The following is a 24,518-nucleotide window of genomic DNA, read 5'->3' on the forward strand; positions in this document are numbered from 1 at the left end:
AATTCAGAAGCTCCTATATGATCCACATACCTCCAATGTGAGAAGACATTGTCTCCTCCAAATCTTTTCCTTCTACAGTCAGCAGACTTGATAAAAGGTAGCTCTGAAGATGATGAGCTGGACCGCAGCGTAGCAGTGGAACCTGAAGAAAATATGGTTGTGGAAGAGGATGATGATGAAGATTCTGAATCAATATACTCAAAAACATCCATTAGAGAAGTGTCACGTGTTCAGCACTACATGGCCCAAATACATCCAAGTAGGGCCAGGATATAAGCAGCAGCTAAGAAGGCAAGGCAGTAGAGAGCTAAGAGTTTCTGGAATCCTGAAAAATGATAGCCAGAGTCACTTGCATATTCAGAAGAACACATGGGAATTCTGAAGTTGAAATTCAAAGATAAGCCTGGATCAATTAAGCAGCGGAGTGCATGGATTCTCATCAGACTTGCTGCTGTCATTTAGGGCGTGGAATCTGCATTGCTGTTTAACATGCTGTTTGCAACTTCAAACATCTCTATATGTTGCTCCAGAAAAGTTTGGCCTCCTTTATTCCTGCTACACATTGGGAAGTCTTCAAATTCAAAAAATGAAGGTAAAAAAAATCAAAATTCCAACAAGACCATCAGATCTGAAGAATGATTCAAATGCTGATTGCCATCAGTAAAATACATCCCTTGGAAGTCTGAGCAGTAACTAACTTAATTGTACTCAGACGTTTAAAGATGTTCTGGAGCATTCTTAAACTTCCTACTCTGTTCTCTTTCTCCATCTAAGTAAATGGGAAAAGATTTACACTGTAGGTTTACACCTAGCTCGCATTGCGCACAAGACTCAATGCGGTTTTATGAGAGCATATATACTTAGCAAACTAGTGTTGAAATAACCCAAGGTTGATAAACAAATGTATTTACCCTGCTAACAATTGAGTGCTAAAGGTGTCAGTTCAACTAAGCATGATGACTGTACCACCTAATGTACTATAATCTGGCTGTTAAAAATACTTGTGTTGTATATATATTTGATAGGTCAAAAACATTCCACTCCCTGTACTTCATTAATTCCTGTAACTCTGCTTAACTCTCAATATTTGGTGAAATAAAAGAGGTGCACTACAAAAATTCATGCCAAGGAAGCATCTATGCTCTGTCAACAATGGTGCAACTGTGGGCAGGTTCAATTTACTGTAAACACAAGAGATTCTGCAGATGCTGGAAATTCAGAGTAACACACACAGAATACTGGAGGAACTCAGTAGGTTAGGCAGCATCTATGGAGGAACTCAGCAGGTCAGGCAGCATCTACAAAGGAACTCGGCAGGTCAGGCAGCATCTACAGAAGAACTGGGCAGGTCAGGCAGCATCTACGGAGGAACTGGGCAGGTCAGGCAGCATCTACTGAGGAACTCGGCAGGTCAGGCAGCATCTATGGAGGAACTGGGCAGGTCAGGCAGCATCTACGGAAGAAGTCAGTGGGTCAGGCAGCATCTATGGAGGAACTCAGTAGGTCAGACAGCATCAACGGAAGAATTCAGTGGGTCAGGCAGCATCAACGGAGGAACTCGGCAGGTTAGGCACCATCTACGGAGGAACTCGGCAGATCAGGCAGCATCTATGGAGGAACCAGGCAGATCAGGCAGCATCTATGGAGGAACCAGGCAGATCAGGCAGCATCTATAAAGGAACTCAGTCAGTCATGCAGCATCTATAAAGGAACTCAGTCAGTCATGCAGCATCTATGGAGGAACTCAGTAGGTCAGACAGCATCAACGGAGGAACTCGGCAGGTCAGATAGCATCTACAGAGGAACTCGGCAGGGAAGGTAGCATCTACAGAAGAATTTGGCAGGTCAGGTAGCATCTACGGAGGAACTCGACGAGTCAGGCAGCATCTATGGAGGAACTCGGCAGGTCAGGCAGCATCCATTGAGGAACTCAGCAGGTCCAGTCCTATTGAAAGGTCTTGGCCCGAAAAGTTGGCTCTTTATTCCTTTCCATAGATGCTGCCCAACCTACTGAGTTCCTCCAGCATTTTGTGTGTGTTATTTCACTTGAACGTACAGTTCAATTCACAATACAACTGCCTAATGGGGTAGACTTTATAAATGTCATTTACACTTGTATAAGAATGTAAGAGGTCATGTTGCTGCAATGTTGGGAGCATTATCTTAAAGATGGGTTATTGAGTAGAATGATGAAAAGCATTAGTAAACGTCTCTAACTGTTAAATTCATAAAAGGATAGCTGAGAAGAAAGTTGCATGCTGGCAGTGCCTTAGAAGAAAAATGCTGCTGTTTCATTAATCATATTAGTACTGTTAACTAAGTTGCTTGCTTTTTCCAGGAGATATTAACAAGAAGCAGTACATACTGTACAAGTCTGTTTCATCCAGGATCTCCGATTTTATTAGTTCTTCAATGACATCTTCCAGTGTGATGATACCCAGCACTTCATAGAAAGGATCACCATCTCCCTCATTGTTGACTTTCTGTACAATTGCCAGATGAGATTTACCTGAGGATAAACAAACACAAAAATGGCTACATCATAACATAGCGTGATAATCGACAACCAATAGATAGGAAAAAGATAGCAGTCGCACAGTTGTAAAAAAAAATCTATCTGTGGGATTTATGGTATCTGCTACTAATTCATCAGTCATCTTTATTTCTGCTCCATCTGAATACTGTAGCACACCCACAATATCCTGAAAAGAGAATGTGAGTAGCCAGAAATAGTGGTACATATTGGTACCAACGACATAAGTAGAAAAAAGGAGGTCCTGAAAACAAAATACAGGGAGTTAGGAAGGAAGCTGAGAAGCAGGACCTCAAGGATCGTAATCTCAGGATTGCTGCCTGTGCCACGCAAAAGTGAGAATAGGAATAGAATGATGTGGTGGATAAATTAGTGGTTGAAAAATTGGAGCAGGGGGCAGGGATTCAGATTTCTGGATCATTGGGACCTCTTCTGCGGCAGTTATGACCTGTACAAAAGAGACAGGTTGCACTTGAATCCGAGGAACGACCAATATCCAGGTGTGCTAGAGCTGTTGGGAGTGGTTTAAACTAATATTGCAGGGTGCTGGGAACTAGAGCTGAGGATGAGCCAGCAGGTTGACATGTAGATGATGTATTATGTAATATGAATGTAAGGAAGAACAAGACAATGATTGGGTACAACTGCAGACAGAGCAAAGAGTTGAGATGTACCACATAAGCAAAATTCATAAGGGCGAAGAACCCAGGACTGAAGGTGCTATATTAAAAATGCGCATAGCGTTTGGAATAAGGTGGACAAATTCGTGGCAAAATTAGAGATTGGTCGTTATGACGTTGTGGGCATCATTGAGTCATGGCTGAAAGAAGGTCAAGGTTGGGAGTTTAACATTGAAGGATATACTTTGTATCAAAAGGACAGGAAGGCATAAGCAGTAGTGTGGCTCTACTGGTAAGAGGTAGAACTACATCCTTAGAAAGAGGACAAAGGGTCAGAGAATGTCGAATCTTTGTGGGTGGAGTTTAGAAACTGCAAGGGTGAAAAAACCGTTATGGGAATCATATATAGGCCTCCAAATAGTAGCCAAGACGTGGGGTTGAAATTGCAAAGGGAGTTGGAAAGGGCATGTAATATGGGTAACGTCACAATTCTGATGGGGGACTTTAATATGCAAGGGGATTGGGAAAATCAGGTTGGCATCAGATTGCGAGAGGGAATTTGTTGAAACCCAATGAGACGGCTTTTTAGAGCAGCTTGTGGTCAAGCCTACTGGGGGAAAGCCCACCTTAGTCTGGGTGTTGTGTAATAACCCAGATTTTATTAGTCAGCTTAACGTAAAGAAACCCTTAGGAGGCAGTGATCATAATATAATTGAATTCAAACTGCAATTTTAGAGAGAGAAGCACAAGTCACATGTATCAGTATTGCAATGGAATAAAGGGAATTACAGAGGCATGAGAGAGAAGCTTGCCCAGGTGGACTGGAGGAGATGCTGGCAGAACAGAGGTGGCTGAAGTTTCTGGGAAAAGTTCACAAGGTGCAGGATAGATATGCCCCACAGAAGTTGCTCTCAAATGGCAGGGTTAGGCAACCGTGGCTGACTAGGGAAGTTAAAGACTGCATAAAAGCCAAGGAAAGGGCATATAAGGTAACAAAAGTGAATGCGAAGTTGGATGATTGGAAACCTTTTAAAATTCAACAAAAGGCAGCTGAAAAGCCATAAGGGAAAAGATTAAATATGAGGGCAAGAAAGGGAGGTGAGAGTTGATATTGGATCACTGGAAAATGATGCTGGTGAGGTAGTAATGGGGGACGAAGAAACAGCAGATGAACTTAGTACATACTTTACTTCATTCTTTACTGCTGAAGACACTAGTTGTATGCCAGACACTCTTGAGTGTCAGGGAGCAGGAGTGAGTGTCACTGCTATTACAAAGGACAATGTGCTAGGCAAACTGAAAGGTCTTAAGGTGGATAAGTCCCCTGGACCAGATGGACTACATCCCAGAGTCCTGAACGAGGTTGCTGAAGAGATAACGGATGCATTGGTCATGATCTTTTAAGAATCACTTGATTCTGCCATGGCCCTGGAGGACTGGAAAATTGTAAATGTCACCTCACTCTTTAAGAAAGGAGGAAATTATAGACCAATTAGCCTAACTTCAGTGGTTGGGAAAGTGTTGGAGTCTATTATCAAGGACGGATGAGGTTTTGGAGTACTTGGAGACTAAGTCAAAATCAACATGGTTTCTATACAGGGAAATCTTGCCTGCCAAACTTGTTAGAATTCTTCGAGGAAGTAACAAGCAGGGTGGACAAACGAGAGGCAATGGATGTCATTTACTTAGACCTTCAGAAAGCATCTGATAAGATGGCACACGTGAGGCTACTTAACAAGATAAAATCCTATGGTATTACAGGAAATATACTGGCATGAATAGAGAAATAGCTGACAGGCAGGAGGCAGTGAGTGGGAATAAAGGGGGCCTTTTGTGGTTGGCTGCTGGTGACTAGTGGTGTTCTTCAGGGATCAGTATTGGGACCGCGGCTTTTTACATTCTTTGTTAATGATTTAGCTCGTGGTATTGATGGCTTTCTAGCAAAGTTTGCGGATGATACGAAGATAGGTGGCGGGGTAGGTAGTGCTGAGGGTGCAATGCGATTGCAGCAGAATGTAGACATATTGGAAGAATGGGCAAAAAAGTGGCAGATGGAATGCAGTGTTGGGAAATGTATGATAATGCATTTTGGTAAAAGGAACAATAGTGCAGACTATTATCTAAATGGGGAGAAAATTCAAACATCAGAGGTGCAAACGGACTTGGGAGTCCTTATGCAAGACTCCCAGAAGGTTAATTCACAGGGTTGAGTCTGTGGTAAAGAAGGCAATGTTGGCATTTATTTCAAGGGGAATAGAATACAAAAACAAGGAGATAATGCTGAAGCTTTATAAGACACTAATCAGGCTGCACCTGGAGTATTGTAAACAGTTTTGGGCCCCTTATCTCAGAAAGCATGTGTTGTCATTGGAGGGAGTCCAGAGGAGGTTCATGAAGATGATTTCAGGAATGAAGAGGTTAAAACATGAGGAGCGATTGGCAGCTTTGTGCTTGTACTCACTGGAATTTAGAAGAATGTGTGGAAATCTCATTGAGACCTACTGAACGTTAAAAGGACTAGATAAAGAGGATGTGGGAAGGATGTTTTCTCAGGTAGGGATATCCAGAACTAGAGGGCACAGTCTCAGAACTGAGGGGCGACCTTTTAGAACAGAAACAAGGAGGAATACTTTCAGCCAAAGAGCAGTGAATCTGTGGAATGCTCTGCGGTGGAGGCCAAGTCTGTGGGTATATTTAAAGCAGAAGCTGATAGATTCTCGATTGGTTGGGGCATCAGGAGATTTGATGAGAGGGCGGGTATATGGGATTGAATGGCCTAATTCTGCTCCTATGTCTTATGGTCTTACATTCATTATCTTTATTCTATCGCTCCCTCCTAACTTGTGTGTTGATTTTTAGCTGACTGTTCCCAACTGTTTTTAATGTCTTGGATCCCTACCGTTAACCAAGGGGTCTGTGGATCCAGGTTGGGTATCTCTGCTTTATAGGAAGGCTGTAGAAGCATTAGAGGGTGCAGAGAAGATTTACAAGTATGATGCCTGGACTAGAAAGCATGTCTGGTGAGGATAGGCTGAGTGAACTATGGCTTTTTCTCTTTGGAGTGAAGTAGTTCTTTCCTTCCTCAGGAACCTATAGAAATTCAACATGACATCAAAAACTTTGACAAACTTCTAGTGGTGGGTGCATGGAACACCATGCCAGGAGTGGTGGTAGAGGCAAATGCATTAGGGGCATCAAAGAAACTGTTAGATAGGCACATGAAATATAGAAAAATAGGGGGGGGGGTGCAATATAGGAGGGAAAGGTTAGATTGATCTTTGAGTAAATTAAATGGTTGGCACAACATCATGGGCTGAAGGGTTGTGCTATGTTGTAATGTTCAATGTTTTACTACTTCATTGGACTTACAGCTTTCAATAATCAAAAGCACTTCAACTGTGTATTAGAAGATTTACAACCCCTTTCCTTTCCACATTTCTCCTGAAGGTACTGAACTGCAATCTGTGGTGTATTAAAGCTGGAACTGTCAGTATTGTCATCAGGCATTGTAAAAATTTCAGCACCTTCACATGCAGTTAAACATGGAAATCTGTAAGTTGCTCTCAATGTTACCTTGCTCTTCTACTGTTTGCACTGTTGGGATCTTCATAAACAGTGTAGTGGAGAGTATATTGACTGGCTGCATCACAGCCTGGTATAGAAACACCAAAGCCCTTGAATGGAAAATCTGACAAAAATAACAGATACAGCCCAGTCCATCACGAGTAAAGCCCTCCCCATCAGTGAGCATATCTACATGGAGCATTGTTGCAGGAAAGCAGCATCCATCATCAGGGATTCCCACCACGCAAAACATGCTCTCTTCTTGTTGCTGCCATCAGGAAGGTTGTACAGGAGCCTCAGGACTAACACCACCAGGTTCAGGAACAGTTATACCCTTCAACAACCAAGCTCTTGAACCAAAGGAGATAACTTTACCCAATTTCATCTGCCCCATCACTGAATTGTTTCCAGAACTGATGGATTCACTTTCAGGGACTCTTCATCTCATGCTTTTGAAATTTATTGCTTATTCATTTATTATTATTATTTCTTTTTGTATTTGCACAGCTTGTTACTTTTTGAACAATGGTTGATCACAATGTTGCCCTTAAGGTGTGTACCCAAATATTATCTTTTGCTACTAGCACACAAAGGAATTTAAACTTGTTACCCTCAACATAGTGTTAAGTACTGGTACATTTCACGATCGTACATAATCACATTTCCTTCTCCGGTTTCTGATGCAGACAATGTTGACAACATGGAGTGTTGTCTGCAGATTTTAGAATTGGCTTATTTATACAGTTTTTATTGAAGGAATTATTCATTGTGCACTGGGAAGAAAAATTGCAAAGCGCAAGATTCTTGTGCACAGTGGTCATTACAAATTAGAGGGAACATTGGCTGAATGCCCAAGTTAGTGTGGCCTTTCATTGGTTCTGTTATGGTTATTATTTTATTATGGATTTTTTGATTATACCCTTATTATAATGAGTCACAGGGTTATATATGTACTTTGATAATGAACTTGCTTTGAATTTTTGAAGTCTGAACTTTGAATCAACATAGAACCATTCAATTTGATGTGCATTTGAATTTTCATGCACCTTGTTTCATTTCCCATTGATAACTTTTGAAAGTAGAAAAACATTTTGCCCTAATGAATGAGATATAATTGAGATGTTAATTACATGCCATTATAAATACCACTCATTGACCTGTGTCTCTATTCAATCTATTGAATTGAAATTGGATCAGCAAATTTACTGATGATACAAAGATTGGAGGTGTAGTGGCCAATGAGGAAGGTTTTCAAAGGTTGCAGAGGGATCTGGACCAGCTGGAAAAATGGGCTGAAAAATAGCAGATGGAGTTTAATACAGACAAATGTGAAGTATTGCACTTTGGAAAGAAAAACCAAGGTAGAACATACAAGGTAAATGGTAGGGCACTGAGGAGTGCAGCAGAACAGAGGGATCTAGGAATGCAAAAATTCCCTAAAAGTGGCATCACAGGTAGATAGGGTAGTAAAGAGAGCTTTTGGTACAGAGAAAGGTTGAATAGGTTAGAACTTTATTCCCTGGAGCGTAGAATGAGGGGAGACTTGATAGAGATATACAAAATTATGATGGGTATAGATAGAGTGAATGCAAGCAGGCTTTTTCCACTGAGGCTAGGGGAGAAAAAAACCAGAGGACATGGGTTAAGGGTGAAAGGGGAAAAGTTTAAAGGGAACATTGGGGGGGTGGCTTCTTCACACAGAGAGTGGTGGGAGTGTGGAATGAGCTGCCAGATGAAGCGGTAAATGCGGACTCACTTTTAACATTTAAGAAAAACTTGGACAGGTACATGGATGAGAGGTGTATGGAGGGATATGGGCCAGGTGCAGGTCAGTGGGACTAGGCAGAAAAATGGCTCGGCACAGCCAAGAAGGGCCAAAAGGCCTGTTTCTGTGCTGTAATGTTCTATGGTTCTATCATACTTCCAGGAAAACTGCTGTAAATTCTATGATAAAAAGTGACAAGTACATTTTTAAAATAACTGGTATTTTAACTTTTACCTAGTTACATGATCTTTTGCATCAGGTTAATTCTGATTTCTGTGGAATACTTTGAATTGTTAAATATCAGTCCAACTTTTACTAACTGGTTTGTTGTATAGTAAGTCTTTCAAATTGATTGTTACTCAGTCTACTTGATGACAATACTGTTGCTGCATTCTATACCTGCCCAACAGAAGGCAACAAATTGCAAGTCATCTCTGGAAACTAAAATCTACTGTACATGCCTCATGTTAAATTCAGATTTCTTGCAAACAACAAGACATAAGCAACAGTGAAGGAGATTCATTTGTACTGTAACAGAGTTCTGTGGTTGCATATATTTCCTCTCCAGAAGTGAGCAAAGATTTTTGTTTATATTTTTAATGTACAACATTTAGTTCTTAAAAGCTATTAGTAAAATTCAAAGACCCTATCTATATATAATGCCATGATTCCATAGCTCCCATCACTAAGCAGGGCATTGTGATGTTGCAAGTACTGAAGCTGCCTTCCAGTTCTAGCGACTCATGTTCATTTCTGATATCCCGTTTCTATGTGGAGTTTGTACTGCTTCCCTGTGAGAACATGTATTCATCAACGTCCCCTTCCTTCTCCTAAACGTTACATCCCCAAAAAAATGTGGTCATTAAGGTAACTGGCTATTGTAAATGATCCCAGGTCTAGGTGGGTGCTAGGGCAATCAGAGACTGTGTATGCAACAAGGAACTAAGTGGGAGAATGTAATTAATGAGATAACTCTAAGAGGCCAGGCTGAATGGCTTCTTCTGCACTATAAGAATGTATGATAGCATAGTGGCTTAACCTTGTGACACTGCCTCCCCATTTTAAAATATCATTTAAACAACATCCTTCATCTGAGGGCAATCATTTCCTTTTTAAGGCATTCTATTGCAATTAGTAAAGGTTTACTTTTTACAGTTTCTATCTATTAAGTTTTCTGTCTGAATCTACAACTTCAACACTTGCATTATAAGAATCAGAATTTCTTAAATAATCCAAGGCTTTGCCCTGCTATTTTACACAAGTGGATTAATTCTTTTACATGTGGGTTTCCAAATTGAATCTGAATTGTGCCTTTATTTATTGTTTATAGCATTGTAACAGGACATCAGATTTGGTTATTTTGAAGGAAAAGTTTTACTCCTATAACTTGGTTCTTGAACTCACTGCATTTGCTCTTTATCATCCTCTCCTAACATTGGTCTCTCCCGTTTTGGCAGCTCTACTGTATCAGTGAGCTGCTCGTTGATTGGAGGAGCCAGCTGGCAGGCTGGAGGAGCTGGATTGGATTTGGAGGAACTGAACACATTGCTGCCTCCTACTCAAAGGCATCGGAGTTGGTAGGCGAAGATGGCGTATAGTGCAACTGTGAGTGGCCGTCTTGGCTGTTTCTCTTGTGATTGCAAGACTCTGTTGGACATTGATATCGGAAGATGCCACAAGCCTGTTTCCCTTGTTTGGTGTTAAGAAAGGTGGCAGAGGAGCCTCAGTTGTAGCGAGGATTAGGCCTCAAGCCGCAGGCTTGCCTGCTGCTGCAGTCCAGGTGAGGAAATGTTGTAGTAAAGCATGGGGTCCACGCTCAGTTGGAGGCTGCCCTCTCATGTTGGTGCTGCTCTTCCCAGTGTTCAATTGGTGGAATGACAAGCTGGATTGTCGGTCATATGCCATCAATTTGCAGGACATGTCACTCGGGGTCTTGGACTATACACACGTGTTTTTGTTTGCTATATTGAATGTGCTGTGTATGTTTTGCACCTTGGCCCTGCAGGAATGCTGTTTCATTCAGCTGTATCCATGTATGGTTGAATGATAATTAAACTTGATTTAATTTGAAACTGCTTAGTCTTTGACTGCCCATGAGAAAGAAACATAATTTATCTATTTTCTTCCATTTCTTCTCAGTTTCAATTTCAGCTCTGGATTTATATGTTTTTCTTCTTTTCAATTTTCCTCCACTTGTCTCAAATCTACTTGATCAGACCTCCCACCAGCTTAACCGCTTGACATTGCTTATTTAACCAGTATCAATTGTCTATCTTAAAGAATTCCATGAGTCATTTGGCAACCTATTTTTGGTCCAAGTAATTTCAGATGTCTCCACTGGATGCATCTCTCCCTTTTCTTCTGAATGTATTAAAACAGTTCATCTTTCCTTCTTCAAACATTACAAAGTCATTTCTCAATAACAATGTTGACCTGTCTGCTGTTTGTTTCATAAATATTCTGTTTCTAAACTTGCCTATTCTCATTTGAATGCATTTTCTTTCCCTAATAGTACCCTACTGCCTTATACACCTTAAGATTTCCTCTAAAAAAAACCTTTCTTGCTTGTAAAAACCCACATTTCTTCAGTTATTCCATATTACTCAACCCATTGATTTGGGCGAACTGACGAGCCTAATCCAGAGAAATTCTACACCGGCATAGGCTGGTAATCAAAAGATATAGATCTATTATGATTGGTAAAAATGCAACATAAGGAAACCATTTTCAAACCCAGCAAGTTGTTGTGATCTGAAATGCATCATCAGGAGGGTGGGGGAACGGATGAGCGAACAGTTAGAACAAGAGTAGGACATTTGAATGAACTCAGCTATGGCAATGCTAATGTTCTGCATGACAAAAAAACAGTATTCACCCCTTTTTACCTGTCCTATTATCATAAGCTTCGAGACTTTAAACAAAAATCTTCTATTATATAAAAATTAATGTTTGGAATAACACAAGGATATAAGTAAAACATGGAAATAGATCATGCAACTAATCGAAAATTAAATCGTCATGAAGGAGAAGTTTGGTGGATGAAGCAAACAATTTCTGAAGTGGACAAAATGCAGTATTTGAGGCTAAAGCAAAGAATTGTTTGCAGAGTCATGCACCTGCTGGGGTAAACATTCATAGCAACAGTTTGACAAAGCAGTCATATAAGCTGATGGATGTATTAGCAATGAACGAAGGCCAAATGGATGCCTTTCATTTTGCTGCAGTCATTGGGCTACTTAATAGTTTAACCACTTCAGTGCTTGGTATCAAACAAAGCTTATGAATATACCAGAAGAGAGATAGAAAGAAAGTTCTTGGCATCTATGTGAAAATTGTAAATCAAAGAAACTACAGGATGCTGGAAATCCAAAATATAGAAAGAAAATACTCATCAGTAAAACAAGAAATAGAGTTCAGCAAGTGGTAGCGAGTATGACACTGGGGTGGATAGGACAAAGGGACCGTCTCCCATAGGAGAAAGCCAGGAGAGGACCGAGGAACAGAGGTCAATCTAATTCCCCTTCACCAACAGCCAGATAAATAAATATGGCTGAATTTGTTCTCACATTGAACAAATTCTCAATTCCACTCAGTTTCTCCAGATCAAAACTGTAGCTTTGGGTACTAGCAACTGTCTCTTTGTGGGATACAGCAATATTTCAGTCACATTTAGGACACCTACCTAAACTTGTTTTTTTTTAGTGCACTGGTTTGGTAGGCACATAAATTCAAAGTATGCTAAATAATATAAGCATTTCCAAATATCTGAAATGAAAACAAGAAGATGCCATAATGGTGTTGGGGTAGGGGGAGGGAGAGGTAGTCTGCAAGCAATTGGAAAAAAGTGAACCAAAGGAGGGCCATAAATTGAGATATTGGCATATTTCTTTCTGATTCTGACAGCTTTCTTGTATATGACTGGTTTTATGAGACAGCGCTCCTTGGACCAAGCATAATGCTCACTTAAAGGAAATAACGGAGGCAGACAGAGATGATCAAGACCCGTTTTGAAAGCAAAAATTTATAATTCCATGATAAATGTTCACACCTACACAACTAAAATATCTTATAAACATCTCATGGTAATTATACTCCTTGGATTGCTGGGAAACCATTAGGAACAGAAATAATCTATAGATGCATATATATGCACTATTACAGTACATCACTATCTCCAGACAATCTGCACCTTCATTTTAAAATGTGAACCCTTACATTCAAGTTCAAGTTTAATTATTATACAACCATAATACAGTAATATCCTTGAATACAGCTAAACAGAAGTGTTACTCCTGAGCCAAAGTGCAAAATACAGAACCAACAGTCACACACAGCACAAGGCACATATACCACATATAAGATGGCCACACAAAAAATAAATATAGCCCAAGTCCCTGAGTGACATGTCCAGAAAATTGATGGTGTATGAGTGTTGTCAGCAAGAATAAGCCCTCAGCAGTCCGCAAACAAACGCATGCATGCACGCAATCCAGCTTGTCTTCCACCGAGCAAACACTGGAGAGCATGACTGACAGGAAGGGTCATCCACCAAATGAGCATGGACACCACACATCTCTTCTCCCGGACACCTGTAACAGACGAACCCGCAGCATGTGGCCTAGTCCTTGCTACAACCAAGAACAACCAGCTCCCCTGCTGTCGGTCTCATCTGTAAACCAGTAAACTAGACTTGCAGTATTTTACATTATCAATGTCGAAGAGGCTCACAAGAAAAAAAATAATCAAATTACTACAAAACTCCTCCCCATCTTTGTGACCTTGTTCAGAGCTGCAGAACATCTCCAGTTTGGCCCCTTCTGAACAATTAAAATCTTGTATTGCCATACTGCCGGAACCTAGATCTTTTATTATCTAGGCCTAAGATTCTTTTCCTAAACTTCCCCAACTCTTTATCCATTAAGAAATTTGCTAAAAGCTCTGTGATCAAAATTTTAAATAGTTGTGCTTAAATCTCCTTTAGGTCATTGTCAATGTTTGCCTAATGTCACTGTTGAAGTGCCTGAGACCAGAAGACCTGGTGGTATTTTAATACATTAACAAGGAGCTTTAACAACAGAGTTTCAAATTACATATTAAGGATATCTCACAACAATATTGACTCTTCAGGATATGTGAACTTGACTTAAAAGATTACTTTTGCTCGAATGACTAACATTCTCTTGGAAAAAAGAAAATTAGAGTGATGGCTGAATTCATTAATATTAAGCAGCAGAAGAGCAGAGAGAATCCTTGACCACATCTCATCTATTTCTCACTCCTCTGCTTTCACCCCTTCTCTCAGACAGGGCACACAGGAAGTGCTTCCCTGCTCCTCTCCTTCCACCCCTCCAGCCTCTGCATTTAAAATATTATCTTTCACAATTTCTACTGGCTCCGACAAGTTAGCAGATTCATTTTCAGAAAGTACTGAACAACTAACATTATGTTGTAATTCTCAACACAAATTCATGCTACAGGGGTTTCTTTCAAAAAAAAGTGCTCCCCATCAGTGGGGGTGGGGTGGGGGAAGATTCATTACAACATTGAACTATTGTGTAAGGGACTGCTAAAGGAATTTCACTAAACTCGATAAATTATAAACCAGGAAATTCATATTTGTTTCTCGAGATCATTCTGTTTATAAGTTCCCAAACATTGTAAAGTTAGGAAAATCACATCACAGGAAATCTTTGCAAGTTACTATTAACCCATGAGTAATTGAAACTAATAATTAAAGTCAACTTAGATTCAAAAGGGAACAGAATAATATCTTAACTAAAAAACAAAGCCACACAAAATTCAAAATCAATTACCGGTACATCATTCTTGAATAGCTCTTTCAGCTTTAATAACTAGTTTGATAAATACAGGCTCGGTTTTTTAAAAATCAATATCATCAAGGTCCATGCAAAGTTCTATAAACTGGCAGCATTGTAAAATTGTCCCATGATTAGGCAGGGATTAAGTCGGGGGATTGCGGGATGGTGCAGTTCGAAGGGCCAGAAAGGCCTACTCCCTGCTGTATTTCAATAAATAAATAAAATCAGCCCCAAAACAAAAGGCTTAAAGGTTTATCAAAACATTTAACATTCATGTTTCCTGTGATTTTTCATGGTGAATCAGTCAATCAAAAATTGGCAGCACCCTCTAGCAGAATTCAAAATTACAGTGAAGTACAAATACAATACAGCAGCATTATGGATGTGCAGATTGAGACAATACATAAAACATACTTTTACAAGACAGTGAAGAAAAAGACTAAAACAAAAATGTTCACTGTAGAGCAAAAAGTCCATAGTGTTCTGCTAATGAGGTAGGATTAGGGTTTTGCAGTCTGTTCAAGAACATGTTAGTTGTGTGAAACTAGCTGTTCCTGAAGCTAGTGATGTGGGAATTCAGACTTCTGTACTTCCTGCTTGACAGTAGCAAGCTAGTGAGGATCCTTAATGACAGATGCCACTTTCTTGACTCAGGACCTCATGTAGGTGCTTTTGGTGGTGGGGAGGCCCGGTGTCCATTACACTCTGCATCGGTCAGGAAAAGCTCTTCGCATTAGTTCTCATTTTCAAATGCGACAGATAGTTCAAAACATAGTCTGATAGACATATATATTTTAAAATCAAACTAGTCTATACCTGTGAAACAATTAAATGTTTCAGTAGAGCTTTTAAGGTTATTGCCAGTTAACTCTTTGGAGGAGAACTAGAAAATGTTTATTGTTATTTGTGCATAATAAAATTATAACCTGAAGAACTATAACGCAATCTTATTAATCTGCACAACCTAGGATTTTGTGGAATGGCTTGCTCGGCAAAGAATTGGTCCCATCACCACACTCCTCTCTCTTGCTCAGCCAAGCAAGCAGGCCCTAATAAGTTCATGTTGCCCAAGTTCTTTTTGTACATTGACATTGAACACCAAGACTATATTCCACTGCATTCTCAAGACTCGGGCCACATTCGTAGTTGTGTTATCTGTGGAATGGTGTGGAAGCATTGGGCCAATGCTCAACCTCTCCATCTACTGGTTTGTGCCCAGTTGCCTCACAGTTACTTTTAAGCAACAGGAAACGTGGATTCACTCGGGGTGGTTGGGGGGTGGGGGGTAGGGGGTGGCCGGATATCATCAGTAAGCCACAGGAATGAACGATGGTCTATCCCTCACTCTTTTCCATCATCTATATTAACAGTAAGCACCCCACAAGAAGTTAGGACAAATTTTAGATTGTAGGTTTTAATTCACAAGAGATGATGAATAAACCTACTAAAAATATTGTGTGAAACAAGAAACGCATTAAAGATGCAACAGAAAGGCTCCTGGGATCCTAGCAGCCTCAAAGAACATTGGATTGGGAGGGGGAGGGGTGGTGGAATGCTGAACAGCATCTGGCCAAGATACAAGGCAATGCAACAACATACAGTAAATAGCAACGACCTGCAGAAAATACAGCAAGTTCATCAGTCACTGACTGTGGAAACTGAGCACAAACGTAGGATCCTCTCATCATATTCAGTCCTTGATACAAATTCAACAACGATATCATTGGGATAAATTCACATTTTGTAAAAGAACACATAACAGCTTGCCAATCAATTCAATTATTTTCCCTAACAAGAAGCAGAACCATTTTTAATGTTGTCCAACTAATGTCAATTAAAGTCATTTGGAGGCCAATCCACAATTTGCAACTTAGCGCGAACTCAAAGATTACACATGAATCACACAGCTGCACTGTTATCACCAAACAGAAGGAAGAGTTACTTCCTAAAAAAATGCTTCATGCAATGGATAATGCTTGCACAGCTGCTGAGAAACTGTTCATAAAAGTAGTTATAACTCAGACCATCTCTGATGAATTAAAATTTGCAATCGGCATTTGACCCTATGTACAAGACAACAGACACTTGCATAGGCCAACCAACCACATCTTTTTGTTCATTGTGAGGAAGATTGTTAATACACTTGTATAAATGTCCCTTAAATAAACTTGCATTTTCTTCAAGGATGCAAACAAGAAATTATTATTATCCCCATTCAGTTATTAAATCATTTCATAACTGAAACATCCAGCTACTAAGAATACTTTCCAAATTTTTTTGCATTCTCTCAATGATGATCTGTTGTGTGATGAATCTCAAAGAAGCTTCTTTTATTTCCTCCACTCTATAATAGAAACTAAATTCCTAAGAGGAATGTTGAGCTTTTATACAACATCTGCAACTTGGTTCAATACCCCAGAGCAAACTAGTTCTTTAAAATAAGGCAGAGACTATTAATCATTACCACTCAAGGTGCAACAGCAGTCCCTTTGCTATCAATTGAATCATTCTTAACCTAACACACACTCATAATGGCAACTATTCTTTCTAGCTAATACACTTCGGTACTGTTCATCTGTGTTTCATACAAGTTAAAGAATTAGCCTGAATATTTTCTGATTAAACATAAATACCGAACCAATAACTGACCAAGTTCATTAAATAACAGTGACCATCCCTAGGTAGTTTAGTGTGTCGTTTTCCCTGATAACCAAGCAAAATATTTATAGTTTATATTACATGGTTGGAAGCAGTTAAATAGCAGCTGCCCATGGAAATTTTATGAGCCTTTTAGCAGCAAAATTTCTGTCATCAGGTGGAAGCTGAAAACTGGCATCTAAAGTTTAGAATAGAATAGACAGAACTGAAGGATACCCCTTTAGCACAAAGGAAGAATTTCTTTAACCAGAGGGTGATGAACCTATGGAATTCATTGTCACAGTTGGCTGTGGAGTCCAAAGAACTGGGTATATTTAAAGTGGAAGTTGATAGGTTTGTGATTAGTAAGGGCATCAAAGGTTACAGGGGAGAACTGGGTTGAGAGGGAAAATAAATCAGCCATGATGAAATGGTGGATCACAGACTCGATGGGCTGAATGGCCTAATTCTGCCCCTATGTCTGTTGGTGATATGATGTTGTACAGCTCTGAAGAAGATGCTTAGCAATAATCAAGACATATCACACTGTTAGGAATGGACGCACAGAAATTTTAGGGTTTTATGTGAATTTCAAGGACAGGTTTCTCAGCTAAATATCACTGAACCAGTTTTTGATGTAAATTTGAGGGCATATTTCCACATTTAACCGCATAAATCAAACACCAGAGGTGGTTTTCCTATTTACCCCAGAATAACAATGAAAACCTCACCCTTATTCTTCATGCAAAGTACATGTATCAACTATTGCTAAAGCAAATCATAAAGTACATAATTTAATTTTATTAATAAAACTTTGCTTCACGTGACAGAGCACATAAATTTGATCACATAATCCAAGTGTACTATTTTTAGCATGATAGCAGGGCAGTTGGTTAAAATGCTGAGTAACCAAGTTATACAAACCAGAAAAATTCCAACCTCAAATTCTCCCCTCTCTGTAGAGTTGGTTCACCTCAAGTCACATTAAGAAAATTGGCAATAACTAACTAGCAATGCCTGCAGGAAAGATATGTGGCTCAATATTGGACAAGCTTATTCTGGTTACAGCCTTCCAAATAGAAGATGATCCATTTATCCCTGGTGCTTTTTCAGCCATTGACTAATGTAATGGGGTTAATTGGGACACATTGGAACCAGTACATTTTGGCCCAAATAAGAGGCTGTCCCAATTAGCCAAGGTTTCACTGAAATCGTTAGAAAGAGAAATAAAAAGCCAAACTGTTGTTTAACTGAGTATCAAATTATGCATTTAAATAGAATACAGAACAAATTAGAACACTAATACTACGACTACAGTATTATAAAACTGTGTATTAGTTCCTAATAGTTATTGGAGGAATTCATCCAGTGTACACTGTTGTGTTCTTTTTATTGACAGTAAATGAACAAAATTAGCACAGACACCTAGTGAAGATAATGAACTGCCTTCACTGCTTTCGATAATCGCATCCTCCAAATCTTCATTTTCATTATAGAATTCAAGATTATTGTTGTTACCTTCAAAATCTTCATAGTTCCTAACTTGTTGAAGTAGTGAAATTGTAAAATGTAGTAAATAGTAGTAAAGAGTACTAAAGAGTAGTAAAGTAGTAAATAGTAAAAAAGTAGTGAAACCATAGAAACGGTTTGCCAACAATCTCCTGTTCCAATTAAGTGGCATAGTATCCCAAATAAACGAAGTGAATCCTGGCTACTTTCTCAATCAGCTTCTGTTCTTTAAAAGTTGTTCCAAATAAACGGCTGCCCTGATTAGCTAATGGCCCAGGTAACTGTACTCAGTTCAAGCTATTACCTCTAATACTCATGGAATTTTACAGTGTTTAATATAATCTCTTATCTGCCATCTTACCAAAGATATTTGGAACATCAGCTCAACAAACTTTTATTATTAAGCTAGTTACAACTCAAAAGATTCCAACAGACTTGTCAAAATAAAATATTCCTTTCACAATCCGCAGTGTCCACTCTGATTATTTGTAAAATATCCCATTGTTGCCACCACCTTAATAACAGATTTTGCTAATTTTCCTACAGCTATGACAAAAATTCCTCTCCAAATCTTTATCAGATCCATAAACCATCAAACAAAATGAGGACTGCAGAGTTGATGGGAAAAATCAGGGGAAGAAAAAGCAAATTAAGATTTCATTTGATTATAGAGTTCTGTGAAATGTTCTTAAATATTTCAGTCTTTAGTTGATTTTACTGAGATAAACTTTACTTTTTTAAATGTTTATTAAAATTATCTCTGCATAGAAATGGCGAATATTCTAGAATACTAAATGAGTATGAAGAGGATGCTGCCAAAACTTCAGTAGAAATGCAGGGAGCTGGGCTGAAAACTAAACAGGAGCGACTGTTTACTGTAACAGTCACTTGATCCAGATTTAATGCCTTCTGGATGATGAAGAAAATGAGGATGCAGTCTTGCCATATATTTCAATTTTCCTTTGATACTGAAGATGTGGCTTAATATGGGAAAGTAGCAGATATAATACATTTCTACAAAAAGATTGCAAGAGGATGCCAGGCAACTGTGAGCCAGTTGAACCTTGCGAGGAATCTTTTGGAAGCACTAATCAAGGAAAACATCAAAGGAAAAGTCTGAGTTAATAGGTGAACACAGGATGAATTTATTAATGACAAATTTTGCTTGAATAATCAGACTAAATAAGGTAACAGAGAAGTTTGATAAAGGGAATGCAAGTTTTTTAAGACACTGACAAACTCAACCCAAGATGGTTAGCAAAGCGAATCCCATTAAAGGTTAACAGAATGGGCAGGCGGATGTTATTTAGTAGAGAAACAATGTGCTTTTATAGAAAAACGGGAAGACAATACAAATTAAACAGCAAATTTCTAAAAGGAATGAAGGAACAAAATATTATGGTTGTATTGAATTAACTTTATTTCTTAAATCCTTCACATACATGAGTAAAAATTATGTTTAAAATGAGTAAAATTATGTAATTACATTACATTTCCATCTGAATGTGCAAATTATAGTAATTTTTAATAAATAGCACACAGTAAGATATACCAGAGAACAGTCAATAGAGCTTAGAAATACAACTGCATCAGCGTGAATTAATCAGTCTGATAGCCTGGTGGAAGAAGCTGTCCCGGAGCTTGTTTGTCCTGGCTTTAATGCTGCGGTACCGCTTCCCAGATGGCAGCAGCTGGAACAGTTTGTGGTTTGGGTGACTCAGGTCCCCAGTGATCCTTCTGGCCCTTTTACACACCAGATGTGCTGGGCTGTCTGCACCACTCTCTGCAGAGACCTGTGATTGAGGGAGGTACACTTCCCATACCAGGCAAAGATACAGCCAGTCAGGATGCTCTCAACTGTGCCCCTATAGAAAGTCCTTAGGATTTGGGGACTCATGCCAAACTTCAACCGTCTGAGGTAAAAGAGGTGCTGTTGTGCATTTTTCACCACACAGCCGGTACGTACAGACCAAGTGAGTCCTCGGTAATGTGTATACCGAGGAACTTAAAGCTGTTCACCATCTCAACCCCAGATTCATTGATGTCAATAGTGATGAGCCCATCTCCAACCCTCCTGTAGTCCACAACCAGCTCCTTTGTTTCTGTGACATTGAGAGATAAGTTATTTTCTTGACAGCACTGTGTCAGGGTGATGACTTCTTGTCTGTAGGCTACCTCATTGTTATTTGAGATAAGGCCAGTCAACTTAGTATCATCTGCAAATTTAATAAGTGGTTGGGAGCTGTGGGTGGCAACACAGTCATGGGTGTACAGTGAGTAAAGGAGGGGGCTTAGGACACAGCCCTGGAGGGCTCCTGTGTTGAGGGCCAGAGGTGAGGGAACCCATTCTTACTACCTGCCGGTGATCTGACAGGAAGTCCAGGATCTAGCTGCACAAGGTACGGTGAAGGCCGAGATCTCTGAGCTTCTTGTAAAGCTTGGAGGAAACTATGGCATTGAATGCTGAACTGTAGTCCAAGAACAGCATTCTCACAAAAACATCCCTCTTCTCCTGGTGTGTAAGGACAGTGTGTGGAGCTGTGGCTATTGAGTCACCTGTCAATCAGTTGTGTTGGTTGGTGAACTGTAGGGGTCTAGTGTGGGCGGTAGCATGCTGCATATGTAGTCCTAGCCAGCCGCTCAAAGCATTTGCTTATTACTGAGGTGAGTGCAACAGGATGCCACCTGAAGAATATGGTTAGCAAAATCCATATAATCATAGAGGTAAAAAGCAGAGAGGTCATTTTGAATGTTGTTAAATGGCTATTTCTATATTGCCAGACGTAATATGTGCTCAGTAACCCCAGTTAATGCAATTCAGAAACAGAGTGGAAGAAATAAAATTCAATATTCAATTACAGTCTTCTTTCAGTTGGCAGATTTCTATTGGCAAGCAAGATTTGTAATTCTACAATTGCATCAAATTACAAATACTCAAACTACAGACATTGCAAATAATACTTCTGATTCTATTTCCATACATCATTCACACCGAATCTTCTTTTAGTAGTATCATTTGAATTGCAAGTGGCTGGAGAATAATGGTGATCAGACAAACTCTGAACAGATTATAATCATTTCTGAATAAAAAATACCAGCAAAATTCAGATGATAGTCAGAGGCTTTCTCCCAGGGCTGAAATGGTTGCCACAAGAGGACACAGGTTTAAGGTGTTGGGGAGTAGGTACAGAGGAGATGTTAGGGGTAAATTTTTTTACCCATGGTGGTGAGTGCGTGGAATGGGCTGCCAGCAACGATAGTGGAGGTGGATAAGATAGGGTCTTTTAAGAGGCTTTTAGATAGGTACATGGGGCTTAGAAAAATAGAGGGCTGTAGGTAAGCTTAGTAATTTCTAAGGTAGGGACGTGTTCGGCACAACTTTGTGACCCAAAGGGCCTGTATTGTGCTGTAGGTTTTCTATGTTTCTATGAAACAATGTCAGTTAGTTCACATTTATTAAAGCAATACAAAAGAAATAAATGTGTAACATCTGTTCTTGGCTTCAGATTTACACAAAAATATTACATCACTATCGTATTGCTTCTGACGAATGCAGTATAGTGGAACTGAGCCATGCAAACCAGTAAAGTCAAAGCAAGAACAATGTTCCCTGATCACCATTAACCTGCTCTTTCCTAGCCACTATCATGGTCTGGAGCAGCTTTAAATTAAATTCGACCCAATCCCATATCTGCACCTTTCACCTGTACAACATATCACTACCTTGCCTCATCAAATGCTGCCAAAACTGTCCCTCATGATTTTGCTATCTCAATCTTGCAATTTCTGTGATCTTCTGGATGCCCTCCCAACTTCCACAAATTTCAGCTCATTCCAAACACTGCTGCCCTAACATAAACCAATGAACACCAATCACTCCAATTCACTCACTACCCCTTTCCCACTGTCTTAATGATCAGTGAGCTTGACTATAATTCTTCTCCCCACAACCCAAGTGCTCAATTTTCACCACCTCCTGGCCTTGCTACTTGCTATCTTACTTCCTCCAGCAAGTATTACAGCACTTTTACAACAATACACTTCTCCATATTTTTTGTATTCCCACCCCTAGAAGCTGCTTCAGCTGGTACCCAAGTGCTAACTTTTGTATTTAACTTCCCTTGTCATCCCACTCTCCTTTAAAGGGCACGTTAAAATGTTGTTCCAGATTTCCTGAATCTGCTCTCTCATTCTACACCTTTTCCCTCTTTTACCAAGATTTTGAATATCTCTCTAAATTTCTCTTTCATTGGCCCAGTGTTATTCTTGATTACAACCCTGTGAAGTGTCTTCAGACATTTTGCCCTGATAAAAGGAGCTATATAGAAGAACATTGTTATTACTGAATCTCTCCCTTAATAGTATGAAGTGAAAGATTAATCAGCAGAGCTCCCATTCTGACTCATCAGTATGGACACAGAGTTCGAATGATTACCCCCATAGTCAAATAACTTGTTTATTACCAAATACACAAGATCAGGCAGTGCAGGGAGACAATAACATGCAAAGCCATCACATGCTAGGTTATGAAATCAAGGGTCCATTTCATCACACTAAGGGGTCATCCAGTACTATTATAACAGCAGGGTAAAGCTGCTGGTATGTACTTTCAGGCTTATGTATTTTCTGCCCAATAGGAGGAGGAGACAGAGAGAATGTTGTGGATTCAGAATGGGAGCTCTGGCTGATTAATCTTTTCCCTCCCTTCTATTACCTCATGCTAACAGCACAAGGTAGACAGCAAAAATAACTTCCTTTCATATAACACCTTTTAACATGGCAGCAGTGAAATAATGATTTAAAGACAAAAGTGTTCAAATTAGGACAAAAAGTAAGCACAATAAGCCCAAGAAATCATGTGTCAAGGGTTGGATATAAAGGGAAACATATGGCTTGCATAGAGAACTGAAAACTAGGTGCTCATCAGGAGTACTTACTTTGTGAATAAGAAGTAACTTAAAATTTAGGAGGGGAAAGAGGATACATCACTGAAAGACATTAAATCACAAAGCACTATAAAAGCATGTTAAGGGAAAGAGGGTAACCAGGGAAAAAGGGCCCATTGGGACCAAAAAGGCAATTTGCAGGTTGAACAGTTGAGTATTAAATGAGTGTAAAGAAAACTCTCATGGTTATTTTTTTTAATCTTTGCATTGGAGAGGGTCCAGAGGAGGTTCACAAGAATGATTTCAGGAATGAAAGGGTTAATGTATGATGAGCATTTGATGGCTTTGGGTGTGTACTTAGAGACTGGGCAAGTCTAGGACCAGAGGGCACAACACAGAACACAAGAACATCACTTCAGAACAGAGATGATGAGAGCTGATCTTAGCCCGAATGTGATGAAACTGTGGAATTCATTTCCACAGATGTCTGTGGAGACTAAGTTATTGAGTATACCTAAAGCAGAAGTTGTCAGGTTCTTGATTAGTCAGGGTGTCAAAGGTTACGGGAAGAAGGCAGGAAAAAGGGGCTGAGAAAAATAATAAATTAGCCATTACAGAATGACACAGAAGACTTGATGGGCTGTGGTCTTATTCTACTCCTATGTCTTATGGCTGTGGTGCAAGTTCTGAAGCCAATGACTATCTCCTTTGTCATACTGACATTGAGAAAGAGGTTACTTGACTGGCACCAGGCCTCAAGATGTTCCAACTCCTCTCAGCAGGCCATCTCATCACAGCTGGTGATGAGCCCCACTACTGCTGTGTCAACAGCACACTTGACACTGTGATTATCTGGTTGTTTGGCCGTGCATCATGAGTGTACAACAGTGGGTTCAACACACAGCCCCTGCAGGGCACCTGGATTGAGGGTGATGGGGAGGGAGGAGCGACTGTGCATCCTGATTATCTGAGGTCTAAGAAGTCCAACACCCAGTTGCACAGTGCTGGATTAGACTGAGTAGTTCACCAATGTCAGTGGGACAATAGTCTTGAATGCCAAAATGAAACCCAGAAACATCATTCTGACAGAAGTGTCCTTATTTTCCAGGTGTGTCAAAGCATCCCAGTTATATACAAGATTTGGCAAAACTGATCTCCTTAGGTACAGCTTTTTAAAAAAAAAAC

At 39.7% G+C, this 24,518-nt stretch overlaps 1 protein-coding gene across 4 annotated transcripts in view; it reads right to left on the reverse strand.

The window, feature by feature from the left end:
* The window catches only part of cnnm1 (cyclin and CBS domain divalent metal cation transport mediator 1), a 118,437-nt gene that overhangs the window by 70,945 nt on the left and 22,974 nt on the right, over window positions 1-24,518 (reverse strand). For all 4 annotated transcript variants that reach the window (XR_012096074.1, XM_073026936.1, XM_073026935.1 and 1 more), the window contains exon 2: window positions 2,366-2,509. Coding sequence is in view for 3 of the 4 variants with exons in the window: in XM_073026936.1 (XP_072883037.1) it covers window positions 2,366-2,509 (144 nt within the window). In the remaining variant the exon portion in view is untranslated. The remainder of the gene's footprint in view (window positions 1-2,365; window positions 2,510-24,518) is intronic.

The sequence above is a fragment of the Hemitrygon akajei genome, chromosome 23 (genome assembly GCF_048418815.1).
Source record: "Hemitrygon akajei chromosome 23, sHemAka1.3, whole genome shotgun sequence".
Taxonomy (NCBI): Eukaryota; Metazoa; Chordata; class Chondrichthyes; order Myliobatiformes; family Dasyatidae; genus Hemitrygon; species Hemitrygon akajei.